Here is a 25,971-nt window from a genome sequence, read left to right on the forward strand (position 1 = left end):
TTAATAGGCATTAGCATAGTGGGGGATCTCTGGACGAGGGGAGGATTTAAAACGTTTGAAATGCTGCAGATGGAATTTCAGTTGCAGGGCAGCGAATACTTTCGGTATTTGCAGGTCCGACATGCGCTGGGCTCCGTCTTTCCGGACGTTGCCTCCATCCCGGAGTGTTCACCCCTGGAGGATAGAGTGCTGGACGGACACGTCCCTGACAGAACGATCTCACTGATCTACAAAAAACTGATCAACGACCGCTCAGACTTGTTGATTGCCCTTCGTGAGGCTTGGGTAGCCGATGGGCTGGAGCTGGACGACAAGGACTGGATCTCCGCGGTGGCCTCCCCGAAAGAGGTGGCCATACCGGCTCGCCTTTGCTTCGTCCAGCTCAAGATACTCCACAGGGTCTACATGACGGGGCCAAAGCTCCTGCGTATGGGCTACGCTGAGGACGGTTTGTGTAAGCGCGGGTGTGGTGCGCTGGGGACTTTTCTGCATATCTTGTGGGAGTGCCCGGAGGTGGCGGGGTTCTGGCGTGGTGTGCATGAGGTGCTGCGAGTGGTCACGCATGGGGCGCTGTTGCCCGAAGCGAGGAGATGCCTGTTGAATGTGTGGGAGCCTACCGATTACTCGGTGCCGCAGACGTGGTGGGCGACTCTGGGGTATATGGTTGCCAAGCGTGATATTGCCCAGCTGTGGGGATCCCAGAGGCCCCCGACTGTCTCGGCCTGGAAGGAACATATGGATTGGTGCATGTTTCGGGAAAAGGTGGTGTATGTGGCGAGAGGTAAGCCTGCGACATGGGTGAAAGTGTGGGGCCCCTGGAACGCCTACCGCGGGGGAATCTGTGCTCCACCGTTATTGCCCGATCCGTCGCCGGCCCCGTCCCCTTAGCCAACTCATCCCCCCGGTACCTGGGCATTGGGTGTACCCAGCCCTAGTTCTGATCTCTCCCCCCTCGTGAGATTCCTATGGATGGCTAGGATCCCCCCTCCAGGGGAGCACGTGCTGCTATTTCCAATTGAGGATTGCCTTGTGGGTTTGTTTGTAGTTGTTGTTCTTCAAGTTTAAAATGGAACCGTATAGTGGGGTCAGGACAGTGTGGCTCGCAACGATGTTACCTCCTGTGCATGCTCGGCCGCAGCACCATGTGTTTTGTAAATGTATATCGTATGCTCCTTTCACTGCTAGCGGCCGGCCGGAAGGTTGTAGGCCCATATTTGTATATTTTTGAGTCTTGTAATAAACGGTTTCAAAAAAAAAAAAAAAGAAAAAAAAAAAAAGAAAGTGCAATCAAGCTCATATTATCCTCATACTCAAGAGGACTCACCTGACTGCACCACCAACTCTATTACCATCCTCTACACAACGATCCAACATTTAAGGAGTGCGTAACACTCTGTTTTTCCACATAGGTGCAACATAATCATCCCATTCATCATGGACATCAAGGTCTAATTGCAGCTACCCTTCCTCTAATTGTTGGTCATCGCTGTTCTGTATATTATCTGGGATTGATAATGTGGGTAGTATATTTTTATTCTTTGACAGCGAAGGCGCGCTTTGTGGTGCAGGAATGACAATAGGACTTCATGGTAAGAGGACGCTGCTGAGAGGAGTTAAAGCATCAGGGAAGCATTTGTAATAATCATTTAGCATAAAACGCAAATCTGTGACTAAAGAAATCGGTACATTGATGGAAGGCCCCTGGAGGCGGTGGCACACATCCTCCTGATCCTCGTAAGCGTAATGTTCCTGGAAGGTATCCAATTGCTGAGCAGAGGGATGCTTCCTCCTTCAAGATAGACTGACAGAGCGTCCAGCGCCTCATCTTCCTCTGAGTCCTGGCATTTGACTTGCAGTTGTGATGACTTGTATGGCGGGCCATATGGACCTTAATCCTCCTATTCCTGGAAATCTAGGAGGCAATAGAGAGATTTTTTGAGAAATCTTGAGGCAGACATGGGATGGTTTTTTGGAGCGATCTTTTTCCATTGTCGACTGAGCCCTCGACGGGATCACCGATGTCACCGTTTATGATGTGGCTTGAAGAGGAATCTTCGTTGACAGAGCAGCTGCAAGCGCGGCTGTCAACGGCAATTTGGTTGACGAGGAAATCTTCATCTATAGATATGGTCTCCCTGCTGCTGACAACGGTGACATCGCCACTTCCATCTTCAACAATGCAGCTGTCCTCGTCGTCTTGACCGTTGACGTGGTGAACGTCCCCGACGAGACTGTCGGCGGTGCTCCTGAAGAGACGGAGGCCTTAGACAGTGAGTGCTTTGTCGACAGGGTCAATGACAGAAAGTCTTTTCTTGAAGAGGACTCTTTGAAGGGAGTGTGAGGTGCAGAATTGTGGTACTGAACCAGCTCTTTCATGAGAGGCAGAAGGGCCAGGCAGTTCCTTTTTTGCCCTCTTTTCATCAGAAGTTTTCTCTAACTGGAGACCTAGATTTTTTAGAGTCTCTGAGAAAAGGATGGCTCACACTCCTTTCTATTTGTAGAGGAGGTATGAGGCGTCTCTTCACATTCAGAGCCTGAGTCCATGGCAACCTTCTCTCTCTGCAGCCAGAGAAGCAGTCTACCCTCTCGATCCTTAAGGGTTTTGGCAAAAGTATGGCAGTGCTTGCCTTTTCTGGGCTTATGGTCTGAATAAAGGCAATAAAGACACTCATTGTGTGGATCCTCAGAGTTAAGTCTGGATTTTCCACAATTCTTGCAAGGCCTAAACAACCCTTTTTCAGACTCTGACATTCTGCAGAAACAAACAGGCAAACACACTTCCAAACTGTACCTCAGGTGAAGAGATGAACTGGAAACTGCAAGTTCAAGAGGGTAACAGTGAAACACTGTAACTGAGCAGAGGTCAGGGAGACTTCCCTAACATACGACATGCAGTAAGAAATCTGAGGTATGGTGGCACTACAAGGGATGAGTGCTCCAGGGTCTCTGCTCTGATTGGCTAAAGTGTGGGGAAGATTCAAGCACGTGAATCTATGAAAGATACAATACTGGAGAACAAAAGTATTTCAGCCATCACTTTTTTGTCTCAGTGAAAGGCTGTAAGCATAAAAGGAATGTCCTGACACACATAAGTTATGTCAAATGAGTCTTGTAGAGCACACAACTGTCCTGCTGGTCTTCTTAGTACTCCAATGCTTGCTGTGCTACAGAAAAGAAGCTGCACAGATGATGAAGCTCAACAAAGCTTAAAGATATCTTGAGTTGCCCTTCCAGAGGGGGTGTGGTCTAGTAAGTTAGGTTGAACTCTACCTATCAGGCAGGTAAAGAGTATTTTGCACATGGTTGGTCCATGTTGGTAGTAGCACAATGAGCAAAATAATGATGGACAAGATCATAGTAATTAACAATGGTTCAGAACATTTTAAGCATACCATTCACTACTTTTTCTGTTTGCTTCTACATCATACAACAAGGCAACACAACAATGAACAGAGACTGTCAAATTCAAGTGATAAGTATGCTTCACTGGGGGGGCGTGGCCTGACAGCATGGCTGGCTAGTCGCATTTCTGAGTAGCTCCTGCCCCACCAGACGAAATCCTACTGTAATCCTGGCGAAATTGGGACCCTTTACACACTATCTGGCGTCGGAGTACCACCCGGCCCCAAGTATCCCGGTTGGGGCATGAGAGGACGGACCGCGGATGGAGAAATCAACTTCGGACCCCTGGAGACCCGGTGGAATGCTGATCACCAAGATGGCAGCCACGGCCTGTCCCGAGTACTAACAGGTCGCTGAAAGCTGCTCCAGATTGTTGGCGGGCGAGAACTTGTGTCCTGGACTTAACCGGAGCCTCAACCTTTGCTGGTGCGATTGGGGCCCGATAGAGGCGGAGCCAGTGGTGAGGGGGCTACCGCGGAACGCCAGGCCGTGGTGAAACCAGAGGCCCGGATACTCGATCTACACAAGCCTGGGGCTGCTGAGTGGGGGCATCGCGGTGTCAGCCCAGCCTCGAAGACATTTGGAAGGTAGGAGGTAGGACCGAGGCTCCTGTTCTGGGGGTGAGTCTGCCCGCCCCCCCCGGAGAGCACACCAACTGCAGCTGCGAGCCGCGCCGCCTGAGGCGGATAACGGCGGCTGGGGCGTTCGCTCCACAGTTCAGTGGAGTCACTGCCCTCCGTGAACCTGTGGAGGCGGGGTCTGGGGCGTGTACAAGTGGCCCATAGCAGAGAACGGGCTGGGGGTACAGTTGGTGGACCTCGGACGTTGAGTGAGGTGGACTGAGAGGCACACCACCTTCCTGTGGCAGATTGTCCTGGACTGGGGGTAGCACAGGGTGATTGCGCGGATATCCTCAGGTCCCGGGTGGACCTTGGGCCAGTCCTTGCACCCTTGGCCAGCGAGAGAGGGGACACCAGAGAAAACCTTGCAACATTTTCACCGGCTATGGGGAGAGATAAACCCCTTAGAGGTGCCCAATCCAACAAAATCAAGCAATACACAGTGCCGGGCCCGACCTCCGCTGAACGCATTAGACCAGATCCGGAACTGGTGCCTCATCAGGGATCAGCAGTTCGCGACACGTCCAACATTTTGGCGGCTATATGAGAATCACGAGTGGCGCTGGAATCGAAAATGGATGGGATGGAGGGGGCGTGGCTTACTGCCGAGAAAGATGGCCGCAGCATAGAGGAGGTCCGCGAGCGCGAGAGCCTCCAACATCAATCCGCATAATAATCCGACAGGCACACGGCCGATCTACAGCGACGGCGCAGCCAGAGTTCAAGTGGCATTGATTGAGCCGTCCAGAGACTCTCCACGACGTAAGGCCCCAGAGATATCTGCAGAGCGAGCGGGAGGCCTTCTGCCGGGCCTCACGCCGGGACCTCGAGTGCTCTGACATCCCGTAAGCTTGGAGCGGGCGTCGGCACCGAGGATCCGAACGCACCGCCGGAGGCTACAAAAGCGGCGGAGAGACCTCTGACACCGCCAGGTCTCTGCGGCGGGGGGCCGGACCTATCCACGAAGTTCCGGTGGAGAAGGTGAGCTGGGCGGACGCCGCTGTTGTGCTCCGGTGGGGGCCCTTTCGTTAAAAGAGACTGTGTCAGAGGCCACGTGAGGGGAGGACAAGGCCCCAAAGGCGGGAGAGAGGCGCCAGGCCCACGCAGCTTCCCTGCGGGGCCGCACCATCGCCTCTCCGCCTCGCTGCACCGGCCTCAGGTGCCCCAGGCGCCCCTCCGGGACTCGTGTTGTGGGTGCTCCTGGGGGAAAAGTGAGGCGGTGAGTGGGACTTTTTGAACACGGCAGAACCTTGGCCCCCACAGATTGCGGGACCGGGACACCGTCAACGCTGGGCCTCCCTAACATTGGGCCTAAATTTAGTGCAAGCAGCTTCGCCGACCTGACGACCAGGGCTCTATAGTATCCTGAACTGGACAAAAACAACGCATCTCTCGCTGCCTGGGCTGTGAAGGGACGGAGGCGGGAAACCCGAAAGGCCGCGCGTTGTACATCAAAGCGCGGCAGGCAGCGGTGATTACGGCCCCCGTGGACCGGCAGCCCAACGCACCGGCGAGTCGAGATGACAGACCGTGGCCCACGAGGGGCACCGGCGGGAAAGCTGGACAAATTTGCCTACACTAAAGACCAGGGTGACAAGCAGCAGGCAAACCCCACGCAAGCAGAAATCACCACACAACAGACAGCGTACTCAGTTACGCTTTTAGATGTTATGGCCACCCTACAGCAAGTCCAGACCTCATAGGAACAATCTCCACAGATATATCCCTGATCCGTGCTGACTTTTCCAAACTCTCAGGACGACTAACTGAGGTAGAGTCCACAACAAAGGAACTGACCACTGACACCGCTGAATTGCAGCGCCAGGTGCGCCAGCTGGAGATCGACAACAAACAAATCCTAGCTAAGCTGGACGACCAGGAAGGCCGCTCAAGACGCAACAACATACGCATCATTGGCGTACCGGAGAACACGGGCGGACCGGCCCTTGACCTCTTTGTAGAGGACCTCATCAAAACTCAGCTACAACCACGTGGACTCAAGTTTTTCTTGATTGAACGGGCACATCGTGTACCAGGTGCGAGGCCCAAGCCGGGAGCACCCCTAGACCAATTCTAGCACGCATTTTTAATTACCGGGATCAGGACGCCATCCTCCAGGCGGCCAGGATTGCCCCACCGATTCGTGTTCAAAACCAAGTGATCACGATGTATCCGGACTATACGGCAGCCGTATCTAAACAACGGCGTGGCTTCATGGACATCAAAAAAGAACTGAGAGCCAGAGAACTGAAATATTCCATGCTGTTTCTGGCAAAGCTGAGAGTGGAGGCGGAGGGGAAGACATGGTTCTTCGCTATGCCGGAGGAGGCTCGTGACTGGCTGGAGGGCTGGCGACCTGCGACTAAACCCGCAAAACTCAAGACCCAGCAACAGCATCGGCGGCAGGAGTCGGAGAGATCACGATCGAGGGCATCCAGTGGACAAGGGGATTGAACAATTAGACTTGGAAAGCAGTGCTGGGAGATTCAAAAACACTGATTGTTCCCTTCTAACGATGTTACTGACCTCCATCGCTGGCCCGTGGCTCGCACTATAGGAATATACATGGGAAGACTCTGACACCGGTGGGTATGGACTATACTCTAAGTGAAGAATCCATTGTCCGTTGATGCACTATATTACTGGGGGCCACAGACGCTTACGGACAAACCATCACCCCCCACGCAAGTACTTAAAGATTAAAGCGCTCCGCTCAGTTGGGGAGGCGGGTTGTTTGGGATCCGCCAGGCAAGGAGGGGGGGGGGGGGGGCGGGGGGGGGGGGGGAGATTTGGGTGGGATTTCAGCAGAATGTTTTTGGGTTTATATGTTAATGTTATTTTATTGTTTTCACAATGGCGTTTACATCTACAGTTCCAGATAGGTACTGCAATTCACTACCCGATCAGGTCTCAGCCCGGACGTGCATGGCACACGTGACCCTTAGGATGGACATCCATAATGACCCTCCTCATAACCCCGTGGGCCCGGCCCCTCCTCTCTTGGTACCTTCCTGGAACGTGACTGGACTGGGCGATAAGATAAAAAGAGGGTTGGTCCTTCAATATATAAAGAGTAAAGGCCCAGCAATAGTCCTAATACAGGAAACGCACCTCACTGGTTCGGCCACTAAGGCCCTAAATAGATGGGGGTATAAGATGGCGGTCCATTCGGAATTCACTTCTGACTCTCGCGGGGTGGGAATTGTGAGAAGTTGGCCTGATATGTAGTGCTCACTATTCTAGTGATCACTGTGTATCATTCCAAACGACCCTTATTGATGATTGGTTGTAAGTCAACCTTTTAGACCTGCTATCCTAGTAGCGTGGATACGAGCAGTCTTTAGGCTAAACTCTAGAGGGCGTGTTAAGCCAGCTGTTTACCATCACATATACCCCTTGAACACCAAGTGGAAGGACACCACACAAGTTGTTATGAAAATAAAAGGATATTTATTTATAACAAGACTACCCTGGCTCTTTATGAGTCAGGGAGCTAAGCACACGACAAAACTCTTAGGAAAATACTTCAGTTGCACAATTTACACAAATGCCCGAGGGGCACGAGAAACCATCTACACTAACAGTGAAATGCGAATGGTTAGAGTCTGGAGATACTGATTCCGGAGTGATCCGATCAGTGGGACTAAACGAAAAAGGAACTGGACACTTGTAGAGCGAACCTGCGATGGAGCACCGAGATGCTCGAGTTACCTAGCCCGGAGGCTACGGCTGCGTGAAGTTCGTCAAGATGTCGGGAGTCCTCGTGTAGTCTCAGGAGCCTGAAAGAAGAAGTTGCTGGCAGGCGACCAGTGACGATGTTCAGAGCGATCCAAGCCTGGATCGGTGGTGAAGGAAAACCTGAAAGCAGAGGGGACTCAGTTCTCAACCGCTAGCCAGCGATCGTGTGGGTACCAGGAGGGTACCGGCTGAAGTCACCTCGACCAGGTGAGTGGGTGACGTCGGACTCGGCTGTTCCTCGGACCAGGAGGCGCGGCGGCGACCAGGATGGAGGGCGAGCTGTCCCACGAAGGTGTCTGCTGTCGATGATGCTGGGCCCAGGAAGGGGCAGCGGATCTTGGCAGTGGCCACCCAAGCGGGGGAGTCAAGATGGCGTCGGGAGTGGACCAGGAGGGTCCGTGGTACTCCTCCGTTGAAGGGGAGCAAGAGCCAGTCTGGAGCAACCAGACTAGTGATGAAACAATCGTGGTGCGTCGTGAAGAGGGCCACAAGCCGGTCGGCAAGTGGTCGAACAACGCGGTGAACAACAAGGAGCGGAAGGGCCCCCACGCAGATCTCGGGGATGCTGGGGAGGCAGACTTCGATGCTGGAGCTGCTCAGGGTTAGGGCTTCTCAAACCCTAGGTGCACTCACTCGAGGGTCCCTCGGTGGGCGTGCTAGATAAGCGTCGTGCAGTTTCTGAAGATAGCCGGTCCCGCAGGTCTCGTCACACCTACGACTCTCAGCTGAGCTGATGAGGGAGGTAAAAGGTCAGAGATGGCAGGGAACTCGGGTCTCGTCGAGCTGGGCAGTCTTGATCCGTAGGAGAGACTTACAGCAAACCGCAAGCGCTTAGATGGTGCCTGCTGGTGCAGGGTGGCTACTCCTTAGCCACAAGGGAGAGTCTTCAGAAATAGTCAAGAGTTCCTTTCGTGGAAAGTAGTTTGTGATTCGGAGTTATCCGATTATCTGATTATCCAATTTGGGAAGGGGACTCGCTCCTACCTTTATTCTAAGAAAAAGGGGCTGGCCCGTGACTAGGTTCTACCTATGGGTGGAGCCAGGAGGGGGGTGGTTACACCCCTATCCTTTGTCCGGCTTCGCGCCAGCTCAGGGGCTGGTGTGCCCCTGAAACTGGTTTGAGCCGGGCTATGCACAGTGAGCACCGGGGTGCCACTTGCAATCACCTTCCTTTCAGCCCTGCCTACCTGGGATACACAAACCCTGTCTGGGACGGTGCTAACACCGCCCTCGACAGGAAACCCTTTGTCCAAGCTCCCCTTGCTGGAAGGTCCCCCAGCAGCAGGAGGTCAGACTTGTGTCTGGTGGCAGCATCCATTTTGTGATGCTGAGGCTTGAGTCAACTTTAACCGGGGTTCAAGGTTACTTCCATGTCGTGTCCCTCTAAAAGGGGGGAATGCTAACCCCGTCACCAGGACTGGCGAGGGGTTCGTATTCCCATTCGTATGACACCTTACTCGACATGTATAGGTGATGCGATGCCAAAGTTAGCAAATAACCGCAAGGATTATAATGCCTTAAAAGTAGTTGGCCCGCGTCACCATGGAACGGCTATTAGGGCTTGGTTCCGCAAGCCGTCGACGGGCTCAGCTCGCGCCAGAGCACCGTCCCACATGATTCCCTGCACTCTGCCTTCAGGATTGATAAGGCCTGCTATAGGAGTGACTGATAGGAATCCATGTGTCCATTTTTAGGGTTTAGGTGTAGGAATACTACACCTACAGCAACGGGTGATTACACCACGTGGCCCCAGCTGTCGTGCAGCCAGTTGTGTCAGATTTGGGCGGCCATTCCAGGGGGGCATAATACATGCTTCAGCCCCTGGTAGGCCCTGGGTACACCGATGCCCTGGATACCTGTGGTATGCTGAGACAGGGACTGACAAGGTGGCCCAGTTCCAATTAGTGGATGCACCTAACGTACATGTGTGTTAATTTCGAGAGAGAACAGCTAGGCTGTGGGTCTGATTGGCAGGCCCACAGCCGGAGAAAGTCGTAAACCAATGAAGCAAAAGCAAAAAAATCTGGGTGATCATAGGATTGCAGACCCTACTCTCCTACAGGAATCCTGCTCAATAAAAGCTTTCCCCTGATACTCACGGACTCAAAAACGGACGACCAGGGGCGCTTCGCAGCACTGACTTGCCAATGGGAGGGGCGACCCTATAATTTTGTTTCGGTGTATGTCCCTCCAGCATTGCACCAAACGGCTCTCCTGGCCCTGAGTACCTTCTTGTTATCCCTACCGACAGATGACACAATCATGGGGGGAGACTTTAACACTGTAATTGATGTAACACTTGACAAACAACCTCCCAGAGATCCCCGTAGCGCAAATGTCAAACTTACGGATTTCATCGAAGCCATAGGTCTAATAGACACTTGGAGGGCCACTCACCCTGACGACCGGCATTACACATACCACTCAGGAGTCCACAATAGCCTCTCAAGCATTGATTACATATTTACGTTGGCGACGGGATTAGCACGCGTAGTGGAGGTCCAACACCTACCCCGCGGAATATCAGATCACTTCCCTCTCTTCCTAACATTCTCCTCACAGCACACTACACGACAGAGGGTCTTTCCAATCCAACTGGGGTACCTTCAAAACCCAGCTATACGGAAGGGACTTCGCACAGCCACAAAGCACTACTGAAAATACACACTTCGTGACATCCCCGGTAACGCTCTGGGAGGCTTACAAAACAGTGCTGCGTGGCCACGTGATCTCGTTAATCACAGGACATTACAGCGTCAATAGCTAGAAGACCTAGAGCAGGGGGTTGCGAAGGCTGAGGCTGACCACACCCTTGCTCTGACTGACGCCACCACACACACACTACGTTTTGCGCAACAGGAGTACAAAACATTCGCATGGGAGGGGGCACAGGCGAAGCTCATGACGACAAAACACACCATTTACGAGGCAGGTGACAAGGCGGGGAAGCTCCTTGTCTGGCTGGCCAAAAAAGACCGCGCCTCCAGGTGGATAGCTCAGCTTCAGATGAATGACGGAGAGATGACTAGAGACCCGCAGCAAATAGTAGACTCTCTTGCCACATATTACGAGGGGATCTATTAGCCAACAGCCATTAACACACTGGAGGATAACCTCGCATTTCTAAGAGATATTCACATGCCCTCCTTATCCTCAGAAGCGGTCTCGGCGCTGGATGCCGAACTAAACGAGGATGAACTGGCCACTGCCATCAGGGCACTCCAATCAGGCAAGGCTTTGGGCCCAAATGGCGTTCCAATAGAACTATACAAAAAAATGACGACACATCTCACGCCGCACCTTCTCACAATGCACAGGACCAGTCTAGAGCTTGGTCCTGCACCGCATGTACTACACAAGAAATCTATTACACAAGATAGGTAGGGCAGACACTCCGCTCTGTCTCAGACGGTGCGGAGCTGTGGGTACTTTCTGGCACACAATTTGGGACTGCCCTAGAATAACAACCTTCTGGATCTCTGTCCTGCGCACAATGTTCCAAGTCACTAATGTCACCATCCAGCTCGCCCCAAAATGCTGTCTTCTGAACATTTGGGACCCAACAAACCTGACTCGTGCAGACCCAGCCTGGGTCACATTAGGAATGACATTTGCCAAAAGGAACACAGCTCAGCGTTGGGGTTCCGAACAGTCCCCGACACCACAGCAGTGGTGTCGCAACATGGACCATATAATGGTAACCGAGAGAGCTGTCTACATCCACAGGGGCTGCCCCAAGAAATGGACACGAATATGGGGCAAGTGGAATCATTATCGGGGTGATATTTGTGAGCCCCCCCCCGCCAGAGGTGATGTCGGACGATAGCGACAAATCAGTGCAGGTTGGAGGGCAGGGATCGAACACACGGCACAAAGACTAAGGGAGGTGCTGGGCTGAATACAATGACTATTGCTGTGAATAATGCTTTGTTGTGTTTACACGGACTTTCGCTCTACTTAATATCTGTCACTGATTATTTTGGAGCGTATTCTCTGATGTGTAATGTACGCCAATCGTTACTTATTAATAAACATATTTAAAAAGAAAATGGATGGGATGGCCATGGACATCAACCATGGGCGCCTGGATTTACGAAAGGTGGCGGACCGAGTTACCACCACTGAAGGAGACCTGGGTACATTGCAGACCGAAGTCCAATAACTACGTGCGACAGTATCTGTGCTCCAGGAGCACTCAGCCCGTCTCGAAAATAGAGCAGACGACGCAGAAGGGCGGTCAAGGAGGAACAACCTTCGATTTTTGGGTTTTCCAGAAAAATCGGAGAGGCCGGCGACAGACCTATTTCTGGAGGAATGGATTGGCTCCGCACTCCCACACCTGAGGCTCTCTAAGATGTTCGCAGTAGAAAGGGCCTTCCGCTCCCTCGGTCCCCCACCGAAACAGGAATCCCCACCCAGAGCTCTGATCGCACGATTGTATAACTTCAGGGACCGGGACACGAGCTTACAATTTATTTGCACAAACGGTCTACCCATGTTCGAAAATCGTGATATTCACATCTACCCGGACTACACCAAAAAAGTACAAGACTTGAGAAACAAGTTCCTAGGTGTCAGACGACGACTGCGAAACCTCAATATCAAACACAGCCTAATGTTTCCGGCCCGGCTCTGCGTACAATATGAGGACAGGGTCCACTTTTTAGTACTCCGCGGGAGGTAACGGACTGGATGGACTTGTTGGGCCTAGCTGGACAGGACCACAACCACGGTTGGCAAGAACAGAGGAGGAGGAGCGGACGGCAACGGAACCAACAGCGCCACACTGGAGAACAACGACCCAGGCAGCGGGACTTATCGGACGGAGGTCGAATCATGGTAGGGCCGGATGGCACCCTACTAACGGAGAGAGGGAGGCGATTCCGACGCAGAACCAGTTTTCCCCACTATGTCTGGTGCAGGAAACTCAGTCGGAGCAGGGGGTGCCGCCAGCCCAGTCGATGGTGATTCCTGAGACACTTGAGGGCCAGTTAACGAACTGAAGCAGCGGGCTAACTGGTCACTGAAACTGTAAGTACGGGACTTGGCCCAGTTGGAATTGCACCTGGATATGAAACACATACTTGGAGGCCCGAGCCCCAGGGACGACGGAGGGGGGGGGGAGGGGGGGGGGGGCTGAAACGGTTTTGAGGGGATGGGCACTATTCCGCCAATCTACAGTTCAGATACTCCAGCTGTAGTGCACTGAGGCGGCCTAGCTAGGCCACCAGTCGGGCAGGGTCGCGCGATGCCAGACAGCTTGGCTGTATATCCGAGATCGGGAGGGTTATTTTTCTAGTGAACGTTCTTCAGATCAGAGTTGTTGATTCAAGTTAGGGGGGTAATCTAGGGGGAGGGTGATAGCTGTGGGGTGGAGTCCTGAGTCCTCAGACCGAGGTTGGGTTGTGAGAATGCAGTACTACTGCCTGTGGGAGGGGGAAGGTGGGATTGGGAGTTCACAATGTTATGTTTCACAGTTTCATGCCGGGACTTTACTATGCCGCATCACCAAAGGTCCCGAGAGGCTTCAGTGCAAGGGGTCACACTGCAACACTATTGGGTTCCCCCCCACGAACGACGGGTGTCACCACACCAATAGATACCAAACTCATGCCAGGCGACAAACAAAAGTATAAACTCATAACGTGGAATGTTAGGGGGCTTAACAATATGGTTAAACAGATTCGGGTGGCGACGTATCTCAGACGATACGGGATAAGTATAGCCCTTCTCCAGGAGACGCACCTATGAGGAGACTGTCTTAAATATGTCCGCAGGTGGAGAGCACAGTTTTTTGCTACCTCCAATTCAGGGTTTGCTAGAGGAGCGCTCATATGGGTGGCACCAGGAGTCCCCTTTAAGGCTGTGAACACTAGACTAGATCCGGACGGGAGATATGTGATGGTGGAGGGGACACTAGATGGACGATGCATATGTCTGGTAAATCTATACGCCCCGAATAGTGACGATGGGGAGTTTTTGGGACGGGTCCTGGGACAGTTGGATCTGAATCCAGGTGTAGAGCTGATTATCGCAGGAGATTTTAATTGTGCCCTCGATGGAGAGCTAGACAGACACCCCCCCCCCCCAAACCGGACGCAAACCTAAAGCGAGAGAGGTTATGCGCCAGATGCTCCACAACTACCGCTTGCTGGACGTATGGCGACATCGCAACCTCCGCTGTCAAGTGTACTCGTGCCACACACCTGCTGCCAACACATACAGTAGACTATAATATTTTTTTTGTTCAGATGCCATCCGCTCATCAGATAGAGGAGACGCAGTATCTGGCCCGATATCTGTCCAACCACTCCCCTCTGATGATATCATATACTTTGGGCCGGCCGAGATCCAAGGTACGGTTATGGAGACTAAACACCAAGGCTTTTACGGACCCGACCTACAAAGATGCGATAACGAAAGGGTTAGATGACTATTTTGATATGAATTGGGGTACAGCCAGCACTAGGGCACCTGAATGGGATGCGATGAAGGTTGCCTTGCAGAGGGTGTGTATGTCCACGGAGGTGGGGGTTAGGAGAGTGCTGGAACGGTATTTACAATGTCACGAGGAGCGTTGGCGGTTCTAGAAAAAGAGCTTCCCACAGACGAGGAAGGGCCGGCCAAGTGGGCGGAACTACGACGGACGATAGGGGACATCTGGGACTCACTGGGCAAATAAAATAGAACCACGAGTAGACGCCGTTGGTACACGGAAGGGGACAAGGCGGGACGCCTATTGGCACATCTGATTAGGATGGAGACACAGCCTCACACGATTTTGACAATTAAAACGGAGCACGACCACATGGTATATACACAACACGAGATCAATAGAGCATTTACCACCCATTTACAAAAGATATATTCTGAGCCCCAGCCCCCCACCGCCCCTCAGGTTGTGGAGGCCTACCTTGCCGAGGTGGAACTGCCTTGTCTCGACCCAGAGAGTCGGGAGTCCTTGGGGGTCCCCTTCAGGGGGGAGGAGATCAGAGCGGCAATCACCCATTTGAAGACCGCTAGGTCCCCCTGGATGGATGGCCTGGCGGTTGAGCTATACAAAGAGTATGGGGGGGGTCTTGATTCCTAAACTCCTTTAAATTACTGAGGAAACCGGTGACAACGGCATACTCCCAGATTCCATGCGCGAAGCACTGATCGTGATGATCCCCAAACCAGGGAAGGATCCCCTGCTCTCCAGTTCGTATCGGCCAATCTCCATGCAGAATGTGGATCTTAAAATGATCAGTCAAGTGCTGGCAAGTAGGCTCCTTCCGTATCTCAGGCAGTTGGTACATGATGACCAGTCAGGTTTTATGCCAGGCAGGACCATCCGCTGTCTCGCACACGTTAGTCAATCATTGGAAGGTAATGCCCACCAGAGTACCTTAATATTCCTAGATATCGAACAAGCATTCAACTCGATCCGATGGGAATATTTATGGCAGGTGCTTCTAAAAATGGGGATAGGTGAGGGCTTCGTGAACAGCGTGAAACTACTTTATGCTCAGCCTATGGCGAGGGTTCGCACGGGTCAGTATGCGTCGGATACAATATCAATAGAAAGGGGGACGCGACAAGGATGCCCGCTCTCCCCCTTGCTGTTTGCCCTGGTAATGGAGCCATTGGCATGTCATCTCCGTGGGGTGCTCCAGGGGCAGGGCATTCAAGTGGGTGGTATGGAACATATCGTATCACTGTATGCCGACGATGCATTGGTGTACCTGCGCCAGCCGACCCAGTCAATGCCGATGCTGTTTGCGGTTTTAGAGCAATTCGCTGGGGCCTCCGGACTTTACATTAATAAATTAAAAGCACAACTATATGCGATTCGGGTCGGTAGACGAGAGGGACGGGGTCCAGCTCCCTGAGATGGGGCTCCTGTGGGTATCGGACACACTGCGTTATCTTGGGATATGGATATCCAGAGATAAAGACACCTTCTACCAGCACAATATGGGGAGAATACTTGGAGGTCTTCAGGGCAGTATTACCTTCTGGAACCCACTTAAGCTCTCATTGATGGGGAAGATTGCCTTGATGAAAATGGTGGTTTTGCCCAGATGTCTCTTCAAAATTCAGGGTTCCTTCTTTGAACTCCCACAGAGGGTATTTAAGGAAATAGACGCACTGCTCATACAACTGCTATGGAACGGGAAACGATGTCGGATCAGCCTAGAGGTCATGAAACGCAGGTGGGGCAAAGGCGGTTTAGAAATTCCAGATTTAGAACTTTATTACTTTGCATCCCAATTACAGCATGCCATAGCCTGGATGGACACGGACCCTTCCTGGGAAAGAGCCCTACTGGCAGACACGTATGGAGACCGGCAGTTGGGTGCACTCCTTTGGCGGGCGGGGGGGGGGGTGTCAGGAACAATGTCCTCCATTAGTGCGGTTACTAAAGGCGATATGGAACCGAGTGGTCAGGAAGCTTATCCAAGAGCGGCCATACATATGTCTGACCTATACCCGGAAAATAGGTTCATTACCTATCAGGAGGCGGTGGCTACCTTTGAGTTGGGATCGGGGCAAATTTTGCAATATGCCAAAATAGCGGCAACGGCACAGCAGTTATGGCCTCAGGGCACACCCATACCTTGGTCACTATGATCGCCATGGCTGAAGGGCGGAAATTTGTCACCCCATAGAGAGGGCACTGAGGGCCGAAAAAAAATGTGGACCCTTGAAAGTAGAGGAGAAATGGCAGCAGGTGTGTCTGCAGGAAATTACACGGCGGGACGGGGAGAAAATTCACAAGAGTGTACGCAAGGCATCGGTATGTAATAGATGCAAGCAAATACAGTATAACATGGATCATATAACCTACCTCTCACCCAGGCGGCTCCACGCCATTGATAGTTCTAGAGATCCAACATGCCCTAGAAGTCGCCATGTTCAGGCGGACTTCCCACGTATGGTATGGACCTGTCCCAACAATTCAGACGTACAGGGCGAAGGTCCTAGAGGACCTACATAGAATAACGGGGTGGACGATCACCATGGAAGCACGCTCTTGTGTCCTCGGTTTAATCCCTGTGACCCTAAACGCAAGACGAGCAGGCGGTTCCTGATTTTTGGGCTTATAATAACTAGGCGGCGTATAGTGATTCACTGGTTGGCTCAGCAGGGGCCGCCGTTGGCAACCTGGAAAACAGACCTGAGAGAGTGGGCACTGGCTGAGGTGGGGCATATGCGCAGCACTAGAAGACATGACAAACTGCCTGAGGTACTGCTGGCGTGGGGGATGATGGTACAGGAGATTGCGGGACAGGCCCCACATTCCACACAGGTATCACAAGATGAGACACACTCCACTAGGGTGGTGACCCACAGTCAGGAGGGGAGGCATGAGGAGACCCAAGATGGTTTTTAAGATACATGGACCTCAAGTTGCATGGACCCGGCTGGGGGGGGAGGGGAGGTGGTGGGGGGGAAAGTTAGGGGGTTGGCTTAGTTACAGTTTGGTTACCGAAAAACAAAAACTTAGTCAGATTGGGAAACTTCTTTGGAGGGGAGTATATGTCTAAATTCCTGAGTCTACTTTGGAATATTCATTGTATCAGCTGTCGTATATGAGATATGTAACTGTATATGAACATGGTCTATACCTTCAAAAGAACAAACTTAATGAAGAATTTTTTTTTTAAACAGATTCCAAAGGTCAAGAAACGCACAAAAAAAAAAAAGTATGCTTCACTGATTGCACACATTTTCAGGATTTCAGTAAATTTCTTTAGTAAATTGCATTATTATAAAAAACGTATTTGATTTAGGAAAGAGATAAATATATATGCACTTGCTCACATTTGCCAACTATAATGTTTTATATCAATAAATATAAATGGATGTGAATTATTACTTACCAGGGCTGCACTCCTGGGCTACCAAATTCAACACTTCGACTGCTGCAGGGCACTGTTGTATGAATTCTTCACAAAAAAGGCTGTCTTCTAAAAGCTGAGCCATGACAAGACATGCCCTTCAATTTAAAAATATGAACATCTTAAAACTGCTCAAGTTACTCAATTAATTATTAGACAGAATATCATTAAAGTAATCAAAAGCTCGTTCACACATGTATTAACATTTATCATGTGTGCCAACGCAGAAATGTATATTTATGAACAGTGTTAAATTATTTTACTTTTTTTTTTTTAACCACAGCCCTCCACTAACCTATACTGGACAAGCCCTTCAGAAATACAGTCAACCAATACAACTGATTATTACATATTAAGAGCCAGGCATTTTAAAACTAAATCAAGAGTATGGAAAGATTACATCTTAAAAATAACTTTTTTTATAACTCCAATAAAATATTTGTTACATGTACAGAAAAATGAGGATCACTTGACTATTGATAACAAATGAAAGATAGGCAAAAACAAGATAAGCTGTAGCAGTCTTAAAACTTAGATCCAATCCACCATTAATATTGGCATAATTGAATATTCACATGGAACAGTTAAACGTTCACAGAGGTATACATTTTTGAGTAATATTTTTTATTAAGTAATATTTTTTGAACAATTTACAATATACAATTTTCTCTCCTGTGGTGACAGAAGTGGAGCACAGACCAATATTTGAGAACCTGCTTCTTCTTGAAGAATACTTTTATCTCTGATTTTTGGACAGTGTGTCGAATGAGAACTAATGAAGTAAAAAAAAAAAAAAAAGCTGGGGATGACTTCACAGAAATTTTGAAAAACCTCAAACAATCAACAAAAATACAGGAAATAATAACACAAGAAATGCAAAGCTTAATAAAAGTGAATTTTCTAACTGAAGACCTATACCTGACAATGTTAAAGACAACCACTAAGTGATCTATGACCACCCAGCCATGCCCTGCATCTGTAGTCTTAGCAGGGAGAAAAATCCTTTCAGTATGCATGACATTCATGTCCACTAGCCAAGCTCATTTCCGGTTAGCTCCTTGTAACACATTTGTGGAGAATACTTCCCTAAAGTGAAGTCCGAGGCAGTTGGCACCACATTGCATGTGTAGAACCACTGACTGATTACCGCCAAAGGAACTCATATAAAGCTCGTCTTCTCCATGAGTGTATGGAGGACTATCAGCAGATCTAGTGAAACAGAGAGGGCGCACAGTAGTGACCCTTGGGTCCTGTATAAAATGCTTCACACAGGGAATTGAAAGAAGACTGTTTCTGTCATTTCTGATTCTTCCTATTGGCAATAAAGTTTAGGCACTAAATCCTGTTTTTGACCATAATTGACTGCATTGGGGAGCGTGCATTATCCAGCTTTTCTAACTCGTCGACTAGATTAGCCCAAAAATACTCAAAAGAACGATATTCGATCAACTTCATAATGGGTAAAAAAGGTTTGCATGGTTTTTAGGGCAGGCTACGGATCTTGCAACTGGCATCACAACATTTGTTTGGCATTTTATAACACAATAGTGCAAATAATATTTGCCACATCGCCCTACTGCTGACTTTTTAATTGGAGACATTTTACACTCTAGAATGGTAGGTGTCACGACTCCCTGTTCTATTTGAGATTTTTTTCCCTTTCTTTGGTAACAATGCAGTCAAGAAATTCTTTGTTCCAAGGAAGGGAATCCCATCTGTTTGCCGCCTTCTTCAGTGCCTTGAGACTTTTCCGGGTGAGAAGCTGCACTTAATAAAAACCCTAATTGATTAGTTTATTGATTTTTCTTCCAATGACAATATTGTTCACATTCTTTAGTGCATGCTACTATTTATCAATGGTAGGTTTCAAGATAAATCCAATTATAATCCTTAAGACTGTTCCATATTTAAATATATTTCTGCAGTTTTGACATATAAATCAACTTTTATGCAACCAGAAACCTAAACATACCCTCCTCTTCTAACTCATCAAAAGTCTGTTGGTTCACATAACTAGAAACGAAATGAAAACCTACTGAATTATATAAGTGTCAGTGTTTGGTCGCTAAACCGGTAATGTCTCTTTTTACCCTTATCAAGTAACTGGGAAAAATATTTTTCCATACCTTGCCTTCTCAAGGTATTCCTACATATCATATATTCAAAAACTTACATGGGGTCCCATTTCCACTTTCCATTCCACTATCTCTGAAATTACGATCAATATTTTCTGGCAGAAGGTTTGTATCTTTGGGTAAATCTAAACAATCGAAGTCATAAATGTAGTGGCAAATGGCTAAGCTAGGCCCGAGAAGAAACACTGCCATTTTACATGTACACATTTCTTAAGTTGCCTTCTTTTCTACACAATGGCTTGTGACACACATTTGCTTGCGTGACAGTGAATTCCAAATGCTTACGCCACTTTGTAGGTTTACTATCACAATACCTTGAACATTTAGTACAAGGAATGAACACACAATGTACAAATGTTGTTGTTTGCTATTTGTCCATGAAGAGACGTGGCTAACACAAATGAACAAGTTACTTACCTTCGGTAACGATATATCTGTAAGAAACATTAGTTAGTTAGATTCCTCACCTTTGAATATCCCCAGGCGTCAGGCTGGATCCGGAAAGATTTTTCGTCAGCCATACCCTTGCGCGTCGCTAGGCGTCCTCTGCGGCTTCGCGTCCGTCGTCGGGCGTCGTGATCGCCGGGATGACATCGTCGGAGTACTTAGACGCCACCCTCGCGCGCTGACGTCAGTTCTTGTACATAGCTTTACGTGCCAGGAACGCATAGCCATGCAAGAGACCGACACTGGTGCCAAGAATCTAGGGCCCTGAAAGGGATGACCTTAACCCTAGATATCGGTTCGCAGAACGGGGATGATGGGTGGGGCAGTGAGGAATCTAACTAACTAATGTTTCTTACAGATATATCGTTACCGAAGGTAAGTAACTTGTTCATCTGAAAGAAACACGTTAGTTAGATTCCTCACCTTAGAATAGATACCCCAGCAAAACCAACCCCGGTGGTGGGTCTGAGAACGGAACGGCCAAAGAAGCCGTCTCTCCAGACTTGGCTGTCCAGGCAATAATGCTTGGCAAACGTGTGCAGCGAGGCCCACGTTGCTGCCTGACAAATGTCCCGGGAGGGAGGAAGAGTCAGCCGTGGCAGGGAAGGGAAGGCAGTTTGCACAACAAACCCTTGCACGTCCGGCTGCACAAATAAACAGACCAGATCATGTGGAGCAAGACGGTGGCGGTGCAAGACCGAACGAGCAACCGGGTCACCAGAAGCTGGCCGAACACAGGTGCCGAAAAGGGCATCATAAATAGAAGGTTCAAAGGGCAGAAGCTGCTCCACATTCCCTGACCCACGGTGAAGGACATCAAGTAAAGGGTCCACAGAGAGGGGCACCGAAGGGGGTTGCATGTTCAGAATCCGAGTGGCCGAAGAGACCCCTCACAGAAAGGCTGCACCAGCCTCGGTAGTTCTCCGAGGAGGAGACAATAGCTCATCATTAGGTGAGGGCTGTAGGCTAACCCTCCCAAGACAGTGAGGGTGCGACCAATGCTCCACTGAGGGAACCCCTATTGAGGAATAAGGGTCCTGACGAGGCTCCGGAAGAGGCGAGGAGTCAGTCGGTTGTGGATCCTGAAGAGGAGGCAGGGATCCTGTTGGCTCCACATATTCTAAAAGGAGGCACAGGCAAAAATACCACCGGTGTTGACAGGGGTAAGTGTTGCCACGCTTTCTTCAAACGCTTTCGGAGAAGACTCATCAACAACCCTACGGCGATGCGGCACCAAAACAACCGCAGCCAGCGCCAACGGCACTGCGACCGGCGCCGACCCGACTCCATCCGTCGCCGAGTCGGCTCTGTCTGGTGCCGGATCTGCTTCGTCTGGCGCCGAATCAACGACCAGCTCCCCTTCCGAAGAAGATGAAGGAGAGGGAGCTGGATCCGAGGAGGCAAGCCTCCTTTGCCACACCGGCGCCAACTCTGTCTCGACCACAGAAGGCCCTGACTCGGGAGAAAAAAGCGGAGGCAGAGCCGGGGAGATGAGTCTACGGCACCAGGCTGGCAACGGCCCCGGCTCCGGACTGGAGTCTGCCTGTCTGGAAGGCCGAGGCGTGCACAAAGCGAGGCTTTGAGCACTAGCAACCGCCTGCGATGCCACCGGGAGCCCCCGCAGGACTGTGTGGCGCGGCAGGGGTGCAGGGGGTTGCAGAGGGGGACCCAGCCGGGCCGCACCGTGACAATGCCCTAGGGATCGTACAGGGGGACCCAGCCGAAGCACGCCCTGACGCCCCAGGAACGGGAGAGGACCCAAGTGAGGCCTGCAAGGCTGTGGCATAGGCCTCCATTTGGGCCCAAGTCTCCCTCACACCTGGATAGGGCGGGTAGGGCGAGGGTGACTTGTGGGGCCGCGGGACTGGAATTTTCCGGGAACCAGCGCCCCTGAAGGAGGTGAAGGTCGAGGACCTCGGCGACATACGTCGCAACTCACCAAGAAATGGTGAACGACGGCCTTGGGCCCCAGAGGGCGAACGACGGTGGAACTGCGTTGAAGAGGTCGGGAGACAAGACGACTCCGACCAGGACAGCCGTGCGAAAGAAGCTTCATCCGGCGCTCCCGCCGGGACTTCGGTTTGAGCTGTTGGCAGGCGTCGCAGTCCGTGGAGTCGTGGTGCTCGCCGAGACACCACATACAAATAAGATGCAGTTCCGTCGCGGACATTTGCCGCGAACAGGAAGTACAGGATTTAAAGCCCGAGGGCATCGCACACTGTTCCAGACGCAAAAGCGCCGATGAAGGGCCTGAAAACAGGCCAAGGGAACCGCTCACTCCGGATCCGCGTTGTACGCGGAAAAGAAGGAAACTGATGTCAGCACGCCGGGAGGGACTTATACGACCTCGCTAACGCCATGTACGTGGACGACGTCAGGGCGGGGTCATGTAGCGCCGTCCCCAGGCACGCAGAGGTGCTGCTGCTAAAACTTTCCGGATCCAGTCTGACGCCTGGGGATATTCTAAGTTAAGGAATCTGCGGCTAGATGTCTCTATCAGAAAAAAACACACCCGCAAGCTACAGAACATCCAGAACGCCACCGCAAGACTGATCCTCAACCTGCCAAAACACTGCCACATCTCCCAGCACCTGCGCACACTCCACTGGCTCCCCATCGAGGCAAGAGTCACCTTCAAGATGCTCATCCATGCACACGATACCAAAGGGGATGATGGACGGAGCGTTGGAGCAAATCAAACACTCACCCCCAGTCAACTGGTCTGGGTTTAATCCATCATCATTCTTTAGCTCACTCCACCACCCCAGTTCAGACACGGCCATATGCAAATCAGTCTGACCCTGTGCCTCATGGGAACAGTCCAGCCCGAACTGCCAAGCCATGTCTTCCCTGGATCGGAAACAAGCATCCTGGCACCGGTTTCGGGTTCATAACCCTCATCAGCCAGGCTATCTTGAATCCAGTGGCAAAGTGAGCAAGGGACCCACGTCTGGGCATATCCTGTCAACTTAGGGCGAACAAAGCGATACCAAAGGGGACTGATTTGCATATGGCCGAGTTCAAACTGGAACGGCATGGTGAGCAAATAAACAATGGATTTAGGCCCAAATCTCTGTACTGGGGTGAATGTATGACATTGTTCTGCATTCTGTCCATCAACTGTTGTTTTTCCATTTGTCACCCACGCACACAAGGCCCTCCACGACACCGGACCTGCATACCTTAACAGCCGACTCAATTTCCACGCACCCCAAAGGACCCTACTATCAGCCCAACTCTCCTACGCCGTGGTCCCACACACCAGAAAAAACAGATCGGGAGGTCGCTCCTTCTCCTTCCCTGTGGCCAAGGCCTGGAACGCCCTCCCGCTCCACCTCAGACAGACAACATCGCTTCCCACCTTCGCAAGAAACCTCAAAACCTGGCTCTTCGACTGACCCCCTCCTTGAGGGACTGGAACCTGGACCCCCCCCACACCCAGCGCCTTGAGACCCTTATGGGTGAGTAGTCACGCTTAACAAAAGCCCAGGGCTTTAAGTGGGGGGTCTAAGCAACCCCAGATTTTTTGGGGGGGGCCTCGAAAGGGGTCTCTATTTTCGGGCCTCAAAGGTAGGGTGACTAGACCTACCGGTTTTTGTTTGGTATTTCGGGTGAGCATGCACGCGCACTGCTTAAGGCGCGATGTCATTGTAGCAGGAAGGGAAATCCTTTGAAGAGAGACACTTTCTCTCTGGATTTCCCTTCTCTTTGAACACGCAGCTCCACCTACGTCATCGTGCCAGCCATCGGCACAACAACAGCTGGTTAGAACCGGCACAATACTGCTTTTACGGCCTGCAGCAAGATTTCTCCAGCTATCTGTGTACCACACCCTTCTTGGCCAATCCGGGGCGACCAAAATAACTTGGGCCCGGTCTTGGCAAATCTTCCTCAGAACCCGAGGAATCAAGGGTATGGGAGGAAACGCGTAAAGGAGTCGTGAGCTCCAACTCGACTGAAACGCGTCCCCAAACGCCCCCTGCATCGGAAACTGGAGACTGCAAAACGACAGGCAGTGCGCGTTCTCGCGGGTGGCAAACCGGTCCACCCGAGGGGTCCCCCACGTCCGAAAGACGTGACGAACCACCTCCGGATGGAGCCTCCACTCGTGGTCGGCAGAGAACTGCCGACTGAGACTGTCCGCACGTACGTTCAACACACCGGCCAGATGATTTGCCATCAGACAAATCTGATGGTCCTGAGCCCAGGACCATAGACGCAGAGCCTCTCTGCACAGACAAAGAGACCCCACTCCTCCCTGCTTGTTGACATACCACATCGCGGTAGTGTTGTCCGTCAGGACTTGAATTGACCGACCGCGGAGGGAAGGGAGGAAGGCCTTGAGCGCCAAACGAATCGCCCGCAATTCCAGAAGGTTGATGTGAAGCAACCTTTCCTCTGGAGACCAAAGACCCTTGATCTCCAGATCCCCCAGATGAGCACCCTAAGGTGGATGCATCCATTATCACTGTGGCCACCAATGGAGGCAGATGGAAGGGCTTTCCTTGCGACAGATTGCCCTCCACGCTCCAAAAAGATAGATCCGCTGCAGCTTCTCTGGAGATCCTGATCGACTCCCTGAGATCCCCGTTGTGCTGATACCACTGCTTGCGGAGGCACCACTGGAGCGCCCTCATGTGCCAGCGCGCATGGCTGACCAACAGAATGCAGGAAGCGAACAGACAGAGCAGGCGAAGGACCTTCAGAACTGGAACAACCGCTCCATTGTGGAATAAAGGGACCATCTCCTGAATGTCGAGAATCCTTTGAGGAGGAGGGAATGCTCGACACACAGTAGTGTCCAGTACCGCCCCTATGAACAGGTTGCGTTGAGAGGGCACCAGGTGAGATTTGGGCACATTGATCGAAAAACCCAAGTCGAATAACAGCTGAGATGTTACCTGCAAATGACGCTGCACCATCTCTGGGGACTCTGCCTTCAGAAGCCAGTCGTCCAGGTAGGGGAAAACCGGAATCCCTGACCTCCTGAGATGAGCAGCCACCACTGCCATCCCCTTTGTGAAGACTCGAGGTGCGGTAGTAAGACCAAATGGGAGGACCGGAAACTGGTAATGTTGCGACTCAACTGTAAAACGGAGATACTTCCTGTGCGACTTCAGGATTGGGACGTGGAAGTACGCGTCCTGCAAGTCGAGCGACACCATCCAGTCTCCTTTCTGCAACGCTTGAAGAACCTGCGCAAGGGTCAACATCTTGAATTTCTCCTGTTTCAGGTAAAAGTTCAGGATTCTGAGGTCCAATATCGGACGCAATCTGCCGTCCTTCTTGGGAATCAGAAAATACCGGGAGTAGCATCCCTGACCCCTTTCCCGCTCCGGAACCACCTCTATTGCACCCTTTTGAAGCAAGGCTAGAACCTCTTTCTGAAGGAGAAGCAGATGGTCCTCTGAGCAGTAACCTTGGCAAGGAGGGTAAGGGGGAGGAAACTCCTGAAAGGGAAGGGCGTACCCAGTCTTTACGAGGTTCAAAACCCAAAGGTCTGTCGTAACAGATTTCCAACCCCGTAGAAAGTAGGACACCCGACCCCCACAGGTCTTACATGATCCGGGATGGGGGATCTAGGGCTGCTTCCCTGAAGCCTCATTGGGAGCAGAGGAGGAAGAAGAGGGGTTGCGTCCAGAACCTCTCCGACCCATTTGCCTCCCTCTATAGGATTTATAGAGGGGATTCTGCTGTTGCTGCTGCTGCTGTTGTTGCTGAGGCTGCCGGTAGGAGCGAAAAGAC

At 51.2% G+C, this 25,971-nt stretch overlaps 1 protein-coding gene across 2 annotated transcripts in view; it reads right to left on the reverse strand.

Moving 5' to 3' along the window:
- Window positions 1–25,971, reverse strand: part of HECTD4 (HECT domain E3 ubiquitin protein ligase 4) — a 2,430,065-nt gene that overhangs the window by 1,432,443 nt on the left and 971,651 nt on the right. For both annotated transcript variants that reach the window (XM_085634374.1, XM_085634373.1), the window contains exon 46: window positions 17,627–17,742. In XM_085634374.1, coding sequence (XP_085490500.1) covers window positions 17,627–17,742 — 116 coding nt within the window. The remainder of the gene's footprint in view (window positions 1–17,626; window positions 17,743–25,971) is intronic.

This window comes from Triturus cristatus, chromosome 11 (assembly GCF_964204655.1).
Source record: "Triturus cristatus chromosome 11, aTriCri1.1, whole genome shotgun sequence".
Classification (NCBI taxonomy): Eukaryota; Metazoa; Chordata; class Amphibia; order Caudata; family Salamandridae; genus Triturus; species Triturus cristatus.